This window comes from Haemaphysalis longicornis, unplaced genomic scaffold (genome assembly GCF_048455015.1).
Source record: "Haemaphysalis longicornis isolate Haplotype H1 unplaced genomic scaffold, Haemaphysalis longicornis Haplotype H1 scaffold_5, whole genome shotgun sequence".
Classification (NCBI taxonomy): Eukaryota; Metazoa; Arthropoda; class Arachnida; order Ixodida; family Ixodidae; genus Haemaphysalis; species Haemaphysalis longicornis.
The window spans coordinates 52,795,664-52,817,148 of NW_027526385.1; the positions used below are offsets into that span (position 1 = coordinate 52,795,664).

The window sequence follows — 21,485 nt, forward strand, 5'->3', positions numbered from 1 at the left end:
AGTTGCAGCTCAGAGGAAACGCCTTGTGGTCAGACGTTGTCACATGTCGGTACTTGTATTGCAGGGCTCGCTAAGCCGGAAAACGTTAACCACGAACGGTGTGCTAAAATGTGTTCGGGCCGCTAAGTCACGGTAATTAACCACGGCATTTCGCTAAATTAACGGTAACCGTTAACGTTAGCACTGTAACGGTATGCTCAAACCCTCTTGCGCAACTGGGCCGGCGCTAAATGCCTGGATCTAGTTATGCCAGAACTGGTTATACCAGGACCAGTTTTTTTGGAGGAGGCGGGGGGGGGGGGGCAGTTTTCTTTGGGTGGAGGGGGGGCTCAAATTCTTCAACGAGGCAGTAGTTTTGGCGCAATACCCGCATTTTTAGTGCGAAAGGATGGTTAATCCAACTGGGCTGATTTCGCGGGTGACGCCTGTTTCTTAGATCCGTATTTGTGAAGCCTTACCTGTTTTCCGCTTTATAAGTCGCTTGCGCGAAAGTTGGTGCGCAGAAGAAGAGTGTGCGAATGTTCAACGTTAAGCCTAATATCATGCTTTCAGGTCTTACGTCGTCAACCGGTGCGCGCAGCTCTACCTACAATGAATGTGAAGTTGCTTGGCATGCAATGTTAGGCTCACGTCAAACGTTAAGCCTAAACGTACAGCGTTAGGCCTTACGTCAACCTTCGAGATCCAACGTGTAAAGCGATACACACTGTAGAAAGCGCTGCAATAAATATCGTCAGAAATTACGCGTAACGTTAGGCCTAAACCCTGGCACATAAACGTTAGGCCCAAACATTAGGCCTAACATTGGGAACGTTAGGTTTACACAAAGCGCGTACCCGACAGTTGCTGCAATTAGTCTCAGAAGTGTTACATACCTACAAGAGTTACGTAGTCGGTTTGTGTATTGGTAAAAGTTCTACAAAGAAGAATATGGGCTACTTTTGCGTGATATTCCGTGGTTGTCGCTGCCAAACCGTTCTTAATTTCTTTAGGGTGTCCAGAGTTCCAGTTTACAACGATTAACCTATGTTGAGCTCATCTCTGACGGTCTGTACAATATTTTTGTGTATTCGTTCGTGGTCTGTTCAGGCACTGCGAGAGGTGATACCGCACGTGGCCATGGAGCGAAAGCTGTCCAAAATCGAGACGCTAACGCTGGCCAAGAACTACATCATGGCACTCACGAACGTCATCTGCGACATTCGCGGCGACCCAAAGCCGTACCAATTCTGTCCCGCCGAGCTGCCGCTGCACGACGAAGACGAAGACGACCTCGACGAAGACGACCTCAAGGAGGACGACCTGTCGGTCAGCGACGGAGGCGCCCCCTGAACGCCGACGCCGCGGGCCACCAGTCATCGCGGCGCCGGAGCCGCACCCTGACACCTCCACGTCATGATACGTCACGCCGCCGCTGCTGTCACCGACTCTGCGACCGCCAAGACCGGGCCAGACGGCGGCTGTGCGAACAGTGTAACTCTAGCAGGCAAAACTTGCTATGCATCATTCTCCGTTGTGCAGCAGCCGCCGCCAAAAACGGCGAGAAACGAGACGCTCGCAGCGCCATCTAGTTTACCTGACGGCATACTCTGGAAACACCCCCAACTTTCATTCAATCTACGCGCCGCTCAGTGGCCGCACCATTTCTATTTAAGCTTGCGGAACCGCGACGATGTACACAGCCGAGACTGTTTCACACTTTGGTGATGTCATGATGAACCTCCCACCTCCCAATCACACGTTAGGGGTCACCACTGACGGGCAGACTGAGATCTTTGATGGCCCCTTCCAAGCGGCCCTCTTGTCTGCTGGGCCGCGTAGCACCTTTTGGGAGGAAAATTTCCTGTTAATTGTTTTTTAAAGCAACGTATTCACGGCACTGACGCAAGCAGTGCAGAATGTTATTGCTGGTGTGGAGTCAGTAATTTTTCTTTTTTGTTTTTTCGTCAACGGCTCACTCGTGCACTTTTTAATGGCTGGGCAGTAGGGAACTAGCTTGACTGAATGCGCAAGGGGTCCAGCGTTTGTTATTGCTATATTTATTGCTCCGTCGCCTGTTGTCCAGTGTGGTATGCTTGGTGCAATGCCGACACGTTGGTTGTCCAGATTAACGGCCATTTACCTGTACGAAACAACAAAAGAGAGCTTTTAAAAACAAACCTTCCTCCTTTTTTAAATGGTTTATTTTAAGAAAGAAATCTGCTTTTTGAGTTACTCATTTTATCCCTAGATTGTTTCAGTTGTTCACTGCACCAGGAGCAAGCTATTTGCATTCGCGCTCTCCGCTAAAAGAGCAGCAGCTATTAGAAAGGTCTAGAAGGTCGGTAGCATGCTGGTGTACTTGTTGAAAGACCAGGCTTGGAAACATTGTAAGCCTCATCTTGCTGGTGAGCTAACTGTGTCGGCATCACGCCAATATCAGGGTAATAACGTTAAGCTGCTTGGGGAGGCCGGGTTTCTTGTTATGTATATATCTACGATGTGTAGCTCGCTGATACGCAAACATTGGGTTGATGTTGCGAGTGGATCCGATTGTCAGAAAGACATATACGCACATTGCATTCCAGTTATTATAGATCTTTTTTGGTTTTTTGTGTTTTTCTTCTCCTCAATATTCGTTTCGCCGCATTTAGGTTGTATATTACTGCTGAAGTAAGGCGAAATGTCGCGTAACGTTTCCCTTTCTTTTGTTGTTGTTGTTGTTGCTGATATTTTAACCGACGCCACGAATGCGCCTACTTGTTTTTATTTCCCGATATCCTGCCCGAACAATCAAACGACGGAACTGTGTGTACAATCCCCGGAGCTTGGGTCCAAAAGTAGCCGTGCGTTTAGAAGCTTAACGTAGCGTTGCATGTTTCAGTGCGATTCCCAGTGTGGCCTTCGGCCCAGGATTGCTGACAGCTTTTCTGCTTCCGCGATGTAAAGACCGGTCCTTTGGGAGCACCGAGCGGCACTGTGTGCAAAAAAAAGAAACATGCTACGATCTTCCGTGACATTCGTGAGAGAGAAAGATATTTTATTTTTCTACTGCGTAGGCACATTGTACAGTTAGATTGTGTTGTGCTACACCGCAAGGTGCAAACGCGCCATCATATCGCAGTCAGCGTTAAAGAGAAGCGGCGCGCCTTTGTTTTTTCCTTTTGTTGTTTGTTGCTGTTGTTGTTAGAGCAAGGAGCGCCGGACATCAATAGTCACATTACGGGAGTTTGTTTTTCGCTGTATCAAACTTGTAGCACACGGCGATTCAGTTGTGGCGGAACTGGGATTGAAAGTCGTCTGTTGCGTACCGTTGTTGGCTTCAGAGTCTTTCGCGGGGTGTTTCCAGAGGCCGAAAACGGAGCAGAAAAAAAAGAGCGCGCAGTGCAGATGCCTTTCGCGTGTTGTGTGCAATTATTTGCCCTCACTCAGGATCGCTAACGAAAGCGTATGCAACTGCAGAAGGCTCAGGGCTCCCTTTCAGCTATCTGAAAAGCAAGGCAACGTGACACATGTACGGAAGAGAGATCCGGCTCCGACGCGGCTAACCGGCCCGGCGACCGCTCCGCGCAGCCGTTTGCGGCACGCGACGTCATCAATGACGTTCCCGCGCCCCGTGCTGCCGCCGGCCCGCGCGGCAAACGCAAGTGGCGAGGGCGGAATATCAAGCGCGTTCGACGCGCGCGGAGAGCCCCATCGGGAGGCCTGGCGGCTGCCGTACCGGTTGCCGGATCCGGAAAACGTGCTCTCAAACGCGTCGTTTGCCGCGCATGTGTTTCGACCTTCATTTTCGTAAATGTTATACCCGCTAGCAGCGTTGGCGTGTCGTCGCCGGTTCGTGTAGCAACGGGTGCTACAATGTTGCTCACACGAGTACCACTGAGCTCGTTGTGTAACGCGTAAGGAGCAAGGAATGGGAGCTGGATTGCGGAAGTTTGTCAGTGCTTGCATCTGCACTGCGCGCTCGGTGTCGCTTTTGTTGGCGCTTCGCTTCAGTGCTCACGGCGTGGTTCGTTGTCGGCGCCGGAGCATCGTCACTGCGGCGCATCCGACGTCACCACTCTCCTCTTCGGCGCCAGTTCTCTTTTTTTTCTATCGTCTGCGAGCGAAGCGAAAAAAGTACCACGGGCTGACGACAATCGGCTTCTCCGCCACTTCGGGGATGGATCGCTGGCCATGCTCCGCCGGATCTTCCCACCAGAAGTGGTGTCTGCGAAGAACTGAGTGCGTAGTTAGTTCCTGTGGTCTCGCAAAGCTTTCAGTTTCGGTTTTGCTTGTTTCTCACGTTTTCTTGCCCGCTCGCGTGAGCGCGGTTTATATTGCTGGTGTGTGGTGAGTGTCTCTCAGATGCGTGCCGTGTGTATACGTGCATGTTGTTGTGTACATCGTGTGAAAGCTGTGACTATGCAAGTTTTAGCTTTGGCGCCTCTCCTCCCACCTCTCTCTCGCCGTTCAGCTTGCCGGCATTCAGTCAGTCGTCCATGCTGTAGCTTGTGCATAGATTTCGCGTCCAGAGGCTGAATCCACTGTAACTCGCCCTCTGCTAGCCCTGGCCCTGTCTTCTTCAGTAGACCCCCAAGTAGCGTTTCATTCCTTTTAATTTCGCGAACAGTAGTTGGCAACCTACATACTTGACTCCCAGTTGCGGAGGTACGACCTAGAGTGTGGAGCTCCGACGACTTTCCCGACTTTATCCGGTCGACTTTTCAGTCTACGACAACACACAGTCACTCAAGGCGTTCTATTACGATCGTTGGCCCTTACCAGGTGCGAGCCATAATCTACAACGTGTTGTTTCGCTTACAAGATGCATCGACAACGTTCTTTGTGTGACACAGTATACCTCTTAGGCCACCGTGACAGCCGCTTAGCCCTAATTTTACCTCGATTGCTTCGAGCCTAGACTAGGGCTAAAGCACTCCTAACAGTATTGCTCCCGACCCCCAAAACAACAGTCTGCTTCCTGGCGTCGATGGCATGCGTATCTTCCAGTCGTAAGTCTCACCAGCCTAAGCTGGACGGAACGGTTTCAAAGCTCGCTCCCACCTCCCCGCCACACCCTTGGTTACTGCCTGATGAACGTACCTGCTAAGCCTAATTGCCTGTACAATAATCCCGCCAGGAGGAGCATATGCGCTGAAGAGCACCTTGTGTACCGTGTTCTAGTTGTGCTGCTGTGTGTGTAGCCGTCGTTTCAAGTCTCGGAGTCGACCTTGCTCAGTATCGCCGTTGTATCCGCTCCAAATTTCCGCTCGTGTCGTACCGTCTCGCCCGACCGCTAAACTGTGTCGGAAGAAAGTTAATGACTGCTTGTGTAGCGCCTTCTTGAACCCGGGATAGACAGCGGCAGGGAAACCCTAGGTGAAATCTCCTGGCCGCTTCCGGTAGTCGGGAGTCTCGATGATGAGTATGGCGGGGAGAACTTCACCGGCGACCTGGAAGGTTGCCCTACCCTCGTTTATCACCAGTGGTAATGTCCATAAGTGAATGTTGAGAAATTCGGGAAGGAAGTCTTTAGAGCAAAATGAGCGCATGGTTCTTCACCTTGGTACGGACACTTCCATGCGTTCCAGAGTTCCCTGTCGTGTTTCACCGTGATACCCTGTGGAACGCAGTACACACACAGGTAGACCTTGTACCTCTAAGACGGAAATGTGCGTTTGTAGAGTCAATCTCATAGAACGATGCTCGTGGTTCTTCAAACTTCCTTATTTCAATGCAGTTTCCGTGGAACTGCGCGGTCTTGTTGAATAAAAATTTTGTTATTGGATTAGATGGCGGTAATGGTTCTTGAGACAGTAGTGCAGTTTTACGCTCATCGGATGGGCTGGATACGCTTGACAATGGTAGCCGGGCTATTTATTACTCCAGGTGATGATTTCCGTCATTGGTTGTTTCGAAACGTTGGGCTCTTTTTTTGTTGTTGTTGTTGTTGTTTGCTTGTTCGGGATAAGCTCTGTCGTGGGGATGCCTTCACCCGAGGAATAGCGATGAGAAATAGGACGAGTTACACATGCGTTTACCATTTCATTAAGACGAAGAGCTCTTAACAGTAAAGTGAGGGCGGCTTTGGCTGCTGCCATGATAAGCCATTCGAGAGAGAAAGATAGAGACACCGTCTACTGAGATTTAGGTGCAGGCGTCGATCCTTATTCCAGGGAGCCATGTGTCAGCCGGTCTTCGCAGCCCGGGATACCAGAAATGACTGGTCCTCCAGGCGAAGTCTTGTCATCAGTGTAACGGGTGATCATTGTAGGCGCCGGTAGAAAGCTTGAAGGATTACAGATGCGTGCAGATTTTACACTGCGCTCTCCCTGGCAATGATTGGTTAAACACACTAGTAAGTGATTGGCAGTAACAGCAAGAAGCGGGAATCGGACGATGTGTTGCGGTGGCAACGTGTCCAGGGTTTTGAGAGCCTGTCTTCCGACTCGGGTGTTAGTTACAGGCCGATAGGTAGTTCTTGCTGGCGTGGCACCGCGTGAAAGCCAATCTGCCACAACCTAACCATTACAACATTCGAGCAAAATGCAAAACCGTTTTCAGTGTACGGCGTATCTGAACCGCTTCCCGTACACGTGTAATCGCCTAGGACCTCTTTAAAGACTAAGTTATAGAAGTGTCATACTGGAACTGGTTATTCCGGCTAGAAGAGTTTGTTGCTTTACTTCAATTCTTCCCTTCTCCCTCTCTCCCCCGTCACTAACATTCTCGTCCTTTTCGTCAGCCGAAGATTCGCAAACTCAACCTTTGTTCGCAATAGGGAAAGGAGAACATTTGGAGAATATGGAGAATATTTAAGGCATGGTCAAGACCTAACCAATCTGTCTTTATTATCAATACCCATTTCCCTGTTTCTGTGCTGTCCGGGCCGACAGCGTCAATTTCGATCGGACAACGTTGAGATCCCGCTGGTTTTCATTTTCCTAAAAGTACTCGCGTCATTACAGCTCCGTCTGAAATAGTCCGCGCGCTGCACATCTCCGGCTTATTGAACGCAGCGTGTTCACCCCTCCTCTCAGAGAGAGAGGCGTATGCGGGAAACGTTCCGTGAATGCAAGAGCAATGCAATTTTCAGCGAGACAGGTTTGAGTAAAGAGAATGGATGTCTGTGTAGACTCGATCGACAACGAAGAGGGCACGGAGGACGCACGAGAGAGAGACGATAGAGCCGCGTTGTTCCGGCGAACGCGGCACTGACAAAACAGGGCGTGAGAGATCAACGAAGACCGTTTTTTCTTGTTCCACACATACACACACACAAAAAAATGTAGGCAGCCAGAGGCAGTCGGAGACTTCCAAGTACCAATCGTTCTTCGGCCTACCATCAAACGAATGGCGCTGGAGACAGTTTCGCGGCATTAGCGCGTTGAATTATTGAGCGCTGTGGTCAGGCGTTCGATAGGGAGTAGAAGTTGACGGGTCGTTTGTTGCGGAGGAGCGGACGTGCGGAAACGATTGACTGCCCCGCGAAACGGATCGTTCCTGTAATAATTGCGGAGGCGTTGAAGGAGCGGTTCTGGAGCACAACTCGTGACGCGAATGCATTATCGTTCCCGCTTGGCATTTGTCATGTCGGGCTCCTCTCGAGATCTGAAGAAGGGTTTTGTGAGCAGTTGGGAAGGTGGACCCCGCTTTGAATGCGCGTTTTGGTGCGCAAGGAACGCCCTGACGGAGGGAAATCTATACGTGTCTGAATCGGAGAGCCAAAACCTGTGGTCTACGCTTGGCTGTTGTTTCTGGAATTTTATTTTTTGACTGCGTCCCGTACTTCTCAACGCAGCATGTCAATCACACGCGTGTATTCGTATCATTTTTGGGAATGAAGGCAATCGTATCTCTCTATCTCGTTGTCGGGACCACAGATTATATGCGTTACAAATTATAAGTAGACCAGCCTGACTTCGGTATAACCGCAAGGCGATAGTTTTTTCATGACCCTTGTGCAGAAAAGTAGCGAAACTTTCTTGGCAGAGAGAGTAGATTTAGGATGATGTGCCAAGGGTTGAACCTCGATTTTACGAAAACCCCATTTTACGATGTCCCGAATGAACGAACAAAGATGAAGTCCCCGCCCGCAGTTGTCCGTAAGCTCAAGTTTTGTTACTTTCCCAATTTCACGAAGTTCCAGATTTAACGAAATTATTTGCAGGCCCTGGTGAGTTCGTTCAGTCAAGGTTCAACTGGATAGCTGTCAATCGAATAACCAATCGTATTTCTTGGCGTACTCGACCGCTTTGTCGGTTTGCGCCTGGGTGACTCCCGGCACTTAATGTTGAACTGTATAACCGTTGATCGAATGACCAATCACGACCAATCATGACCAATCAGCTTTTCTGGCGTTCCTAAATCGCTTTGCCGGTTTCCGTCTGGCTCGCCTGAATAGCACAAACGTGTGCACAATTTTTCAGCCGTAGTCCGCGCATGCTCCCAGCGTCAGTCAATCCACTGCTTATTTGGATAATCCCGTGCAGAGTGAACACGCAGCTAAATTAATGCGAAATTAACCATATATTTATATTTTTACTACGCATGCCTGTCTGCATGTCCGTCGTCCGCTATTGGGTTCACCACTCCTGCCGCTTATTGAACAGCCTGATCGATTAGGGAACTGGTATGATATTTGGTGCTGGTGTTGCCACAGTAGCTACTTTAAAGAAGCATTGTGCCCATTTCTAGCTAGGTACAGCGAGTTCTATCGTCAGTCTGGGGCAAAAATTTGTCGAAAGAGATAGAGAGAATAAACTTTATTTCGAGCATCGTAATGTGGTAATCTGCCGAGTCGTTCTTTGAAACAAACCGGTCGTGGAATGCCATCTGGTGTCGAACTAGAGCACCGTCCAGACCCTCGAATAAGACTCCATTGTGTACAGTCATGAACAAATGAAACGCCAACAAGAAATTATGAACCACGACGCACAAATAGCGAGAGAGAGAGAGAGCTTAGACCAAACTCAAGATCATACTCGCTGCCGACCCTAAGAAGGCATTTGCTTGCGTGGACCACGACGCCACATTAGAGGAGTTAGCCGCCAGAAACTGTGCACCAAGCGTGTACAACTAAGTCGGGTATTTCTTACGAGGACGATCTATCGTAGTTTTCATAGGTGAACATGAGACATCACCGTTCTCCCACGCAACGAGGCATACCACAGGGGGCAGTTCTATCTGCCACCCTGTTCAACCGTTAAGATTCGCAGGGCTCTAAAACAGGTGGAAGACGTACATCACTTCATGTACTCAGATGACATCTCCATATGGACCAATACGGGCTCCGTGTAGGTAAACTTGCCGCGTGGCTTTATTACACTAACAAAGTTTGGAAATGTATATTTCCGAATACACCACTAGCGAGCCGTTATTTGACCTCCACAATTGATATTCTGCGTGTTCTGGTTCATGCTTTGGTGTTCGCGTTTCATTTCTCCATGACTGTACATTTGAAAATTCGCGAAAGCATTTGGCGTCTAAAACCATACACGAAATAAATAATCTACTTCGCTTATGAATTAAGCATCAATTTTTTTACGAGCTTAGTGAACATATCGCAGCTCCAATTTCGATCTCGAAGTTTTCTGTGAATTTGACTATATTCGTGAATCTCGCCTCTGGCACGTCTGAGATAGAGGTCGAAGGAAAAATGGAACCCTCAAAGCTTGTTAGGCTGAAATATCCGCGGTGGCGACCGCTTTTCGGTCCTCCTCATCGGTCTCTACAGGGGGTATTTCGGGGACTTGAGCGAAGTTCTGGCTAACACCCTGTTGTGTAACTTTGAACTGCGTGGTTTAGTATATCACATAAGGGGCGAATTCTCAGAAAATGACTTACCGATATCTTTTCGCAGCATATCATTCAGTGGAGAGGAAGATAGGGTCCACACGTCTTCTTGTGCCGTTGTACTATTCTTGGGATTAGTTATTGTTTCAGTCGACCAGTCTAGCGCGCATTTTGTCAGAGTCACCAACTTTTTGCGACAAGCGGTTGTCCGGCGCTAAACACTTCCGTGCACAAGGACCTGTAAGATTAGTCTTGATGACCACCTTCCGACGTACCGTGGTTTCTTAGTGTAGTAAGGTGGAGACTTGGTGATCGAAAGGGCACAAATTACCTACAAAAGTCCCTTTCGAGACTGCAAGACATCAATCTATTCGTGAGTGCCAAAAGATATCTGTATATACTTGCTTCTTTCATACTTCCATCCTCACACTACGCCTAAGGAAGGATTGACGTTGAACTGTGTGTTGTGCAAAGCCCTCGAAGTCCCGGTGGACTCGAAGACATATCTATTGAGACAGAGCTATCATAAGGATTTATGCACGAACTTTTTCGGTAGAAACAATCTCGAGCAAATGAAACCGGCCCTCCGGTAATTACACCCATGTATGGTTGTAGACACAAGGTTTGCTGAAGACAGGAATCTCTTGCTGAGTGACCTTAGCATTTACAGGACGGAATCAGAGCATTGAAGAAGCTGGGGCGGCAGCTTACGAATTACCAGGGGGCAAATTTCAGACTGTCCGTATCAGCATCGAGGGGCAGTGATTGCTGTGTCGGCGCTGACGTAAGCCCTTTAAGAAGGTATGAACGCAGAAACTGTCTTTACGCGTCGTAAACGTGCTGTATAGCCCGCGCTCGTTAAAACGACGTCAACGTGTGCGTGTTCAGTGACGTCACGTCTTCTTGTGCATAGCCTCTAACTACCCTCGTTCGCATGCACCTCTCTGTCACACTGTTTTTGTTATGGCTCAAACCTGATAACGTGCATCATTAGGCTCACGCTGATGTTGTGTAACAGTTTTAAACTACGCGCTTCGTCATTGACGTCACCGGGTAGTTGTCGTGATGGAGCGGTACTTTGTGTGTCGTCAGGTGTCGACGTTCGGGTTACGTAATGTGTCGTTACGCTGGATTCAAACGCAGTGTCTGCTTGTCGGCGCTTGGGTAAATGAACTGCTTTGCGTAGAGTAAACGTACATATTCAGGTCTGTTATGGTGCTCCGAGCTTCGGTTTTTCGTGTGCAGCAACAATGCCGTTAGTAGAGTTGCGGCATCCCGTTTGAAATTGTCTTTTCCGGCATTCATAGTTGTTACGCGTCGCTGTTTGGAGGTTTTTCCTGCAGGCAAGGGCGGCTGTTTTCACGGAGCAAAATGTCAAAATTTACGCGCAGTCATTGAATACATTTTACTCAACTCATCCGTGGATCGATATTCAAAGTGTTTCATGTCAAAACTTGTTAAAAAACCTGTAAGAACTTCTGTTTTCGAAGAATTTGACGTTTGTATTACACCAATATTTGTCTGCCATCCTTTTCCTCGGTAGCAATCAACGAAACAAACATAGATGACAACACTAATAGCATCGGGAGCAGTGTTGCACCCTGGGGGATTCCGGCTGTGGTCTTTGCGTACAAGACAAAAGAAATGTTCCGTATTAAGCTTTCACTCGTGTGCTCACTCGACACCGCTATAGCCTACAAAAAAATACCAGCGCTACATAACCGATATGCTACGTCATGCCACTTCTTCACGTGCAAAGCATTGTCTCAGATTCACGTCCGCAGCGGCTCGACTCAAGTTTCTCATAGAACAATGAAAGGTTTCTTTGCTCTGAAAGCTATACAATGCGTTTTTTTTCCTCTCTGGCTGCGTGAACTTGGGCGTTTTATGGTTTCCATTCCAACGCTTTCCCAACTTTCGTTGTGATGTTTATCGGCGGGTGTACGCTCGTACGTTTTGGCCAGCTGGGTGGGAACGGGGGGGGGAAGGGGGGGTACATCTTTGCAGTTTTTTTAATTAAATGCAATGCATTCTCTAAAAGAAGCAGTGTTGTTCGCTATAAAGCTGAACATCCAAAACGTCATTTCCACGATGAAAGCTGCTACTTCGCTCGAATTTAGCTTCCCGTACCGCGTAGTTGCCGCTAAATGAAACTTGAAGCAAAAAGCTGTGCTTGCATAATACTTCATTGTGGACGCATGCATGTCCGGGGTCATGTTAATTTTCTGATGGCTAATTGCTGCATTTAACTGCCGTTCAGAAAAAAATGTGCGTCTGAATTTCGCGCCGAACGGTTTTGTGCAATTCTCCCATCTCCATGCTCTCCTGTTGCGACGAAACCCGGGCTCTTGACTCGCTGTGTCGAAACTCGTTCCATCACCAGTTTACTTGGAATGTTCAGTCGGCCGATTTCTTTTCCTTAAGGATCTCGGGGCTGGTCAACAAGCAAAACGTGCCAAAAGCTGAAAAATTATTGAAGCTATCGAACTGCGATGTTTATTGGCAGCGCTTTTTTAACGACAGTTCACTGATGTCTCCCACGTCATCAGTGGTGTGACTCAAGCTCAATCTCTCTACTAGGCGGTTTTCTTAACTTTCTTGATTTATTAAGAGTCTATTTTTTTCAAAATCCGGCAGTTTTATACAACCTGTTTCCCTCTGCAAGATGTCCGCCCATATCCACGCTCTATTTGCAATGCGTTCAGCGAACGTGACCAAATGTTTGGCTAAAATCAGCTAGCCCCAATTCACCCAAACTGGTCGGTGGGCTAACCAAATCCTTGTGTTGTCTGTTCTAGCTAGGTTAGATGACGCCGTCAGCTTGATGCAGTACACTGCGGCTTCGCAGGGGAGAATCTTTGAACCGTACTCCCCGGTATGTTAATGTCGGAGAGGATCACTTTTTGCCGTGTTCTTTCTTTGGAGGCACTCTTATAGCGGAAACACCTGCGCGCCCTTGTTCGTTCCAACGGAATGTTAGGTTAAGCGGGAGGAGGGTTTTTGTTCGCGATGGGACACATGTGTTTTCTGTCATTTGTGTCTGACGAGTAGAATGAGGCGGGCGGCGTTCGCTCCAAGCGCAAAGGTTCATTGACTCCTGTCTGTGCCGTTTTATTCGTTTTGTTCTTTCTCAGACACGTCTGCATCACCGCGACATTGGCTTGATCTTCACGGTTTTTTTTTATAGTTTTATTTTTTCCGGTGCTACAATTACTGTCCCTCGTTTTTCCGTTTTTTCGTGATTGTACAACTGCGCAACACGTCGCTTTTATTTATATTATCTGTTTGAACTATGAATTGGGAAGTGTCACTAGGAGGAATTTTTATTTTAGCTCGTGCTTTGTATGGCTATTTAACATAGAAGAAAATTTACGTGGTTTGGAAATTTTACCGACATTTCGAAACACCGCACTTGAGTATGTAACATGCCTCGTTTCTTAGCCTTATTATAGACTGGTGCACATTCGTTTTACTTTTTTTTTTACTGAGAAAATGGTCAAACTAAGAAATTTCAGTGATGCCTTTTTTAGCTTTAGTGGATTCCTTATTCATTTCATGCTTAAAGGAGCCATGAAGAGAAAATACAAGTTGGGTTTATTAGAAAGACTGCTTAGTCCCGATAACAATGATACCAATATCATCGCAATCTTCGAAAAAATAACGGAGATATTAACGAAAACGTGTGAAGCCGTGGCGACCCCCTAGCCAATTTCCCGCAACTTTTCTATGACGTCACGGAACCTTGTTTGTGCAATTGGCGCCCCCCTAACCGACCTGTCGCGACGACACATGACTGGACGTCTGTAATGGGGCCTCTAGTTCCATTTTACCGCATCACTTGAATGCTAACGTGCAGTTAACGGACTGAAAATTATGTTTTATTGTTGGCCCGTATGACGTCAGTCTCGCTCATAACACGTCACTGTGGCGCAAAATTTGAAAGTTATTAAATACTTCTTGCTTTTTTTTCGTTAAAAACGCATCTTTTGGGGCTGCAATGGAGCTGAGTGAGATACTGTATCCTAGTTCTTTCAAATTAAACGAAGTTGTATTTTCTCTTCATGGCTCCTTTAATTCGAAACGTTGCACTTTTTTTACTGAAGTAGTATTTTGTGAATGTTATTCCCGCTAGGTTACTTTGGAAGGAAATCTGGAAATGTTTCCTTTTTCTATTGCGCATAATGGAGTAACGCCACATTTCATCGTGCTCTGTCGTTTAGTACCTCGTTACCCCTCCCGCATGTCTTACTTAGCTTGGAAGGGTGCGCTCCGCTGCGATACTATTTGACCGGTTCGCATTCTCGCGATTTAAAACCGCGTCCTTTGTGCCAAAAGCTCGCCGTGGAGTAAATTTCCCAGCGTTTCCCAGTCTTTTCCAGTGGTTCCCAGTGCAGGTTTATCTTTGGAAGTTGTGTCCAGCGTGGAGTACCGAAATTTCCCTCTCAGAATCGTCAACGATGTGCCATATTTGTTATCTTACCCTACAATAAAACGATTTAGCTGCTGTTTTTCTTCCTTTGCTTCGGACAATCCGCTATTCACAAATCCGGTGAGGACCGCGTATCTTCGTGAAAGAAGAAACACAACTGCAGAAACGCCACGATTGGGGCGTGACAACAGCATTTTCACGGGCTCACAGCAGCCGATAACAACGCTCACTACATGTCCATTCTTAGAACCACAACCGGACCACGGTCTGCGGTATATTTCCCGCAAGATTCTTTGATAGTTCCTGCACTGTCTTCGACGAATCAGATGACAAATCCAAAGGTCACAGAAATTTTAAACCTGCCGATGGAACGCCGTCTGGTGTGGTCCGCCGGCACCTTGCTCCGTGTATACTCGAAGCCAGTTCTTATAGTTACGTCAAGCGCAGTTAATCCGCTGGACTTCCCGACCGCGGCCTACGACTTCCAAAATGGAGGAAGCTGGTGTATAGCTGTATTTTAGCCCGGCTGGTTTCAGAAAACTGAGTCTCGCTGAATAACCCCAATCATCATTACCGCTTTTTCTTTTGTGTCAGAGGGGAAACAAATTATACTCTGCTGCAAGAAGTTGTCGTCTGAAAATTTTGTATGCATCGTCTGCGTGCGTAGTCTGAGAGGGGTGAAGTGCGTTGAGTGCGGCAGCGTCACTTGAGCGTAGTCCCGGCCTGTGATGATAGAGAACTAGGCCTAACGCAGACGTGTTTAGCACTGTGCACACGCACACGCAAAAAGAAAGTGGCTTTCAACAACAATCGAACAACGCATTCGCTGCACTTGTAGCCGCGCGGAAAAATTGAGCGTCTTTTTTCCATTGTGTTTATGCGCTCGACGTTGTCGTTGGTTTGTTTCAGCCAGTTCCGAGTATGGAAAGACAGATGCGCAGTGCACTGCTCGGGCCACATGTGAATTGTATCTGTGTGCGCATTAAGGTTGCCGGAGACTCTTGTGTTGCTCTGTACGTGGCAAAGAAGCTTGCCTAAACTTTCAGTCGAGGACGCGACCTAAAAAAAAGGTTATTCGTGGATAAACCGTAGCCAAAACTATGACCGCAAACGACACTTTTGTTCGCTAGTTGCGGACGCTCCCATCAGATGGCGCCCCTTACCTGCCCAGCCCCCTAAACAGCGCCTGTTTCTGTACATGTCAGAGGAGGTGCGAGCTTTTGAGGAAGCAAGAAATGTCTGCCGTCTTGGTCTTCTCGATTCCTTTGGCCTTAAACGAGAATCTGTGTACAAGTTGATGTGTTGTTATCTCTCTTCGTTCTCGTGTACGGGTGTGCTTTACGGTGCGTGTGTGTGGATGTGCTTTTTTCGTGTTGTTTTTCTCTTGTTTGTTTTTATACATATGCATTTTATTACGCGTTCACAAAAGAAATGAACACATGTCACCCCTGTTTTACTCACTTCACAAAGCGACAGTAGAAACGAGATACGAAAAGAAAAAAACACGAAAAAAAACCAACAAAATACTTGAAACGACTAGAAACACGAGACAACGTCGTTGGCACGACGCAACCGCAGAGAGTAATATATAATATATATTTTCTATGGGTCTGTCCCATTTGTTGACATATATTTCTATAGTGGTGAGACGGCGTTCGTTCCACATCGTACCGGTATAGTGTATATTATATATATAAATATATATATATATATACATATATCTATACATGGATATATATATATATACATCTACTATATACAGATGCCGCATATGAACATGCAGAAAGACGTGTTGTTCCAATTTCTTGGAAAATATTCGCTGTTGTCAAATAAAAATGTTTCGAAGCTCAAACTGTGCTTTGTCTTGGAAGCATTAAAAGAAGTCGATGGTTTCATATAGCCCCTCGCGTACGCTTAAAAACAAGCGTTTCTTGTGCATTAAACCATCGTTATACCGGATTCGTCAGGGTATAAAGCTGACTTCGTTATAAGCAATACTTCGTTGAAAGCGGGATTAATTACTTATCATGCCTGGGGATGGAACCACAAAAAATTTGAAGTATAGCGAAAACTCGAATAAAGAGATTTCGTTATAAGACGGTGCTGTGCAGTATATATTCAACCTTTCACCGCTTTCATCCCTACGTATCGTCACACCACCTTCCCTTTAGGAATACTATAGTAGGTGTAAACGCAAACACATCACATTACGCAAGCACGAATAACTGCTTTCTTTCATTGCATCCAAAGGTAAGTTTTAATCATGTTAGCAGTCACACACATAAGCATGAATAACTGCATTCGTTCATTGCATCCCATGCAAGTTTCAATCGCGTTAGCAGTCACGCATATGTGCACATTTTTACGCTATGTCATCCCCAACCATATGCCAGTACGGGCCACGGGTGCAAAAGGTAAGGAAGGCACGTGTCCAGCTATGATGATGAAGGTAAGAAGATATCAATGTAAATTAAAAGTTTTGCCCAAAGTATCGTATATATAGAAATGATTATTTTTAGAAACAGTTCCGTGAGATGAAGTAGCTAAAACTGGTGTAAAAAGCCAGTGTCTCTGAAAAATTCAAAAACGTTAGTCAAAGGTACCATTGGTTCATCACCAAGTAAAAGCATTGGGTGTAAGGGTATACAAAAGGTGTATAAAGCTCTAAAATGTCTAATGCGGGCCGCTTCTAGGTATTGACAACTTATTAGGATATGTAGTACAGTAAGAGGTTCTCCGCAGTGCTCGCAAATAGGTTCCTGTTCTTTTTTCAACAGGAAGACGTGTCCAGCTATGGATGAGTGGAAGTATGCGTTTAAATTTCGCGCCAAACGGTTTCACTCAATGCCCCGAAAGTTAAACCCTTCCGCTGCGGCAAAACGTGAGTCAAAGCATTTTCACGGCGATTAAAAAGGACGAGACATTTACGCTTGTGTGGTCTAAGATGCGTCAGCGAGTGCGTGCGGCTACGGAGCGTTGCTGAGTTGGTGCGGGAGGTGCGAGAGCGCAAGGGTGCAAGTTTCAGTGTGTCAAAGCGCCGCGCTTGGCCGCCTGGCGCCCCCCATTGTTTCACAGATGAAGCTGGCAGCGGTGACCGAGCCGCGCGAAACTCGAAAGGTAATCTGAAACTGTGTAATTACACGCTATTTCGTCAGTATAATATCTAATAATGACACATTTTAGTTTGTTTCTGTTGATATTATACGCCTTCTTTGGTTATCGGAAACCCAGCGTAAATTTTGCTGGTTTTTATACTCGGGTATAGAAGAACGGCAACGGAAGTTGCCGCTGTGCCTCATCACCGCAGCTGGATATTAATACGCGCGGCAAAAGTAGTGCCTTACTGAGGATATTTTGATCATGGCAGGAGCCGTTGTCGTGATTTTTTGGGCTTAATATGCTTATAAACTACTGCAGCGACGACAAACAAACTACGTGAGAAAGTGCAGACGATGTCACGCATTCAAAACAATCTCCTTTCAAAACGCGCGCGCGCGTTGACATCCGGGTACATCCCTTCAGAAGAGGGATTCCGTACATGAGCCCGAGTATAGTGAGGTGTCCCAATGCCGGCGCCGGCATTAATCACGGTGGTAAAGGCCTATTGCTATGATGACGTTATTTGAGGACACGCCTAATACGGCTGGCGACCGTGTCCGCAGTTGTCGCTGCGTGACACGCCAGGGTACGGAGCGACGAATCCTAAATTACGTTAACCCTTTAGGCCCAGGTGGTGTCGATTGACGCCCTCACTTAAGAGTTCCTCTAGCGCATAAACAACGAAACCAAAACTGCTAGTTTTCGGGGGATTGTTCTTCAATGATGCCTATTGTGATAGACGTCACCATTGTTGCGCTTAATGGGAGCAGGACTCTACAAAGAAGAAGAAGCTCCAGTGAAGACACATTTCCGACGTTCACGCTAAAAAATTGAGGCCCTAGTTTTATTACCAAGCTTGTAAATCTATAAATACGTGCACCGAGAATCCCATATTTTGTGTGTAGGATAATGTGGTCATAACGTCTAGGAAAACAGGCAAAGCAAACGTTTCTGCTCAACGTAAAATTTTTAATTCTCACATTTTTTAATTAATTGACTCGTTACTAAATCAGCCAATACTTGGACTACCAGCGCTACTTTTTGTTTGTGAGCTTATGGGAACCTAAAATTTAGGGACAAAACAGAAAACATACTTTTTCTCGAAATAAAGAAATCATGGCTGAAAGGATTAATTCCTCAAGATGCGTCGCATCGATGGAGCGTGGTATCATCAAAGCTTCATGTAAAGGACGTAGCGATGTCAGGGGTGGAAAAGAACTTTTACAATACAGGCGAATAAGCACTCTGGGGTAAGAAAGGGGTAATCCAAGTTGCTCCAGTGTCTCTTATTTGGGATCACGGAGTGCGGCACCTGTGCCAAGCTTCGAATGGTTTAGCCTAATACGTGGCCATTCTCCGCAGCCTTCTTAGCGTGAGCTTTATTTGCTACCTTGTGTGAATGCGGTGTTATATGACATCAGGGCCGTGCTGTCGCGCTTATTAATGCAAAAACATTACATCACACGGTAAGTCGAATACCCGGCGATGGGGCAAACAAAATGGCAGATTGATGGCACACAAAATGGCGTACGGCTCGAAAAACTAAAATCCTGTCAAAAAATACTTGAGCACGAAGGATATATGAGCACGACCGTTCCAAACTAGTTGAGAAGCTGGCATTTCTCGTACGTGTCAGTATTGTTCAGCGCAAAGGAGCTTTCTTAAGCATGTTTGAGGCAAAACGTAAGTACCCTGTGGTAAATCCTGTTTGAATCTCCCGTGGAAATGTCACGTGGTTCCGATGAGCCACGCAAGGAAGAGGACGACGAAATACCGACGTATATGCAGCACGCAGCGCGTGCTGGGATTTTTGTACTTTGAGAACTTGAAAGAACAAGACGCTAGCTTTCATGGTGCCAGGTTTTGCCATAGTTTCAGACTAATATATATTAGAATGAAAATTGGCGCTGCAATCGCGGGCCGTCTTAGGGGCCGCCATTGCAGCTTGCGACGTTCCTCGCCGACTTGGCTTGGCTAGCCACATAACTTCTTTTTTGTATCGAAGCCAAAATTCACAAAAAAGGTTGACATTTCTCTCTTGTTTATATCTTGCATGAAGCTCGTAAATAGTCACTGACAACGAAATCTTTTTGGAGCTTCAATTTTATAATAACAAAACAAATTTGAATAATGTTTTACAGAGATATTGTTTTTTTGTTTTTTTGTTTTTTTTTTGCATCCAGAGGCAACTTTCCAGCCTGTTCATGAGCCATGCCAAAAACAAGTGGAACGTGTCCGCCCGGTACATGACGGAACGCTCTCTGAAGCGCGGCTCCCCTAGACAGTCGCGCCGGATTTCCCTATTATACTCGGTTACAACTCAAAAACGGCACCACCTCATGTAGTGTATCACTCCGCCAAAGCGCCGGACCCGTGACGTCAGTGCGCGCGCGTTTTGAAAGGGGTTTGCTATGAATGCGTTATATCGTCTGCCTTGTCTCGCGCAGTTTGTTTGTCGTCACTGGAGTCGTTTATAAGCATATTAAGCCCAAAAAATCACGGCAACGGCTCACGCCATGTTAAAAATATTCCAAGTAACGCCCTACTTGCGCAGCGCGGAGAAACATCCGGCTACGGTGATAAGGCACAGCGGCAACTCCCGGTGCCGTTCTTAAGTTGTCACCGAGTATAGTATGAAACTCTATGGTTTTTTTCGTGTCCCTCCTCGGGCGCCACTAGAAGCCGAGGCGCGGTTTTCCCACATACTCAAACGAGGGCACCAGCGTTGTTATGATAAAAACACACTTTGAATATGTTTTCGCGACTGCAAATGCAAAAGAACAATCTGGACGCACGGTCCCCAATACCGGCCCCTCCTCGACTTCATTGTGGAGACGGGACTGCTGGACTACATCTAGTTTATGCCAAAGGGCGTACTTGCGTAATAAAAAAAAGAGGAGCCTGTGAAAGAGGCTGGATAAAAGCAAACCCAAAACTAAGGTCGACTCGAGCTGCTCCAAGCGCAACAAAACCAAATCCAGAAAAGACATTCAGTCCCAACAGATGGCGCGAGACGAACGCGGGAAAATTGAATTAAATAAACCTTGTTTCAAAAAGTTCCCCGCATTTCCCCGAGGGGAAGAATGTGAAAGTGTGAATGCAGGAGTTGAATTTGCGCGGTTCGGTAATGTTCGCGAAAGAGAGATCACACACACACACACAACTACAAAGAAAGAAAGATGCATTTATTCACAGACACCTATTTGTGTTGTCGTTGTACTTGATTGCTAGAGCGGATCTCAGCTTTGAAATTTCGTGTCAGTACTCCTTTAAGCGGGTGCATTAGCCCTTCTCACACCCGATTCCTGGCCAATCCCCCACGTGGGTATGTGCCATGCACAGACACCTATTTGTGTTGTCGTTGTACTTGATTGCTAGAGCGGATCTCAGCTTTTAAATTTCGTGTCAGTACTCCTTTAAGCGGGTGCATTAGCCCTTCTCACGCCCGATTCCTGGCCAATCCCCCACGTGGGTATGTGCCATGTCAGCGGCCAGGCAGCGCGCGCCCATCTCCCCCCGTTGCCAAGGAAGACGAGGAGATTCCTGGCCAATCCCCCACGTGGGTATGTGCCATGTCAGCGGCCAGGCAGCGCGCGCCCATCTCCCCCCGTTGCCAAGGAAGACGAGGAGCGCGCGCACCCGCAGCTGTTGCTATGCGGACGGCGGCGGAATGCGGACGGCGGCGGACGCGTCAGGCTCGCTTAAGAAGTGCATTCGCACTTAAAACGGATTGCCTAACTGGGGAACAGGAACAGTGGATTAGGAGGATGTCTACGCCTGGAAGAAGAGGAAGCGAAAATTTTATGATGATTACCATCATCATAACCAGTTTTTATTTCCCAAAACGCAGTGGCTATTCTGTGAACCAGTGGAGGATGATGACCGCGAACACAGGATAATGTGCAGCATTATTCTGTGGACCAGACCACAGGGAAATGTTCAGGTTTATTCTGTGGACCGTACTACGGTATAGTTGGTTCTTATTCACCCAAAGTGATCTAGAAGAAACCAATCCACACTTATTTAGATAAGTAATGCATAGAATTGACTTAAGAGAAAAGGTTACAACAAAAAAGAAAAAAAAGCTACATAACTGCTGCGACTCCAACCAAGGTCGTTCGCATTCTTGTTTTGCAGTTGTCCTATCTTCAAACTGCGTCCGTTATACCTGTTGGAGAGGCGTATTCTTCGATTTTGTCTT

The 21,485-nt window shown here is 47.0% G+C and overlaps 1 protein-coding gene across 1 annotated transcript in view; it reads left to right on the top strand.

The window, feature by feature from the left end:
* LOC144138217 (uncharacterized) overlaps positions 1-16,037 on the top strand; it is a 95,015-nt gene extending 78,978 nt beyond the window's left edge. Inside the window, exon 5 of the mRNA XM_077670403.1 lies at positions 1,090-16,037. Within this exon, the coding sequence (XP_077526529.1) occupies positions 1,090-1,332 (243 nt within the window). The 3' untranslated portion in view covers positions 1,333-16,037. The remainder of the gene's footprint in view (positions 1-1,089) is intronic.
* Positions 16,038-21,485: the final 5,448 nt, after the last annotated feature.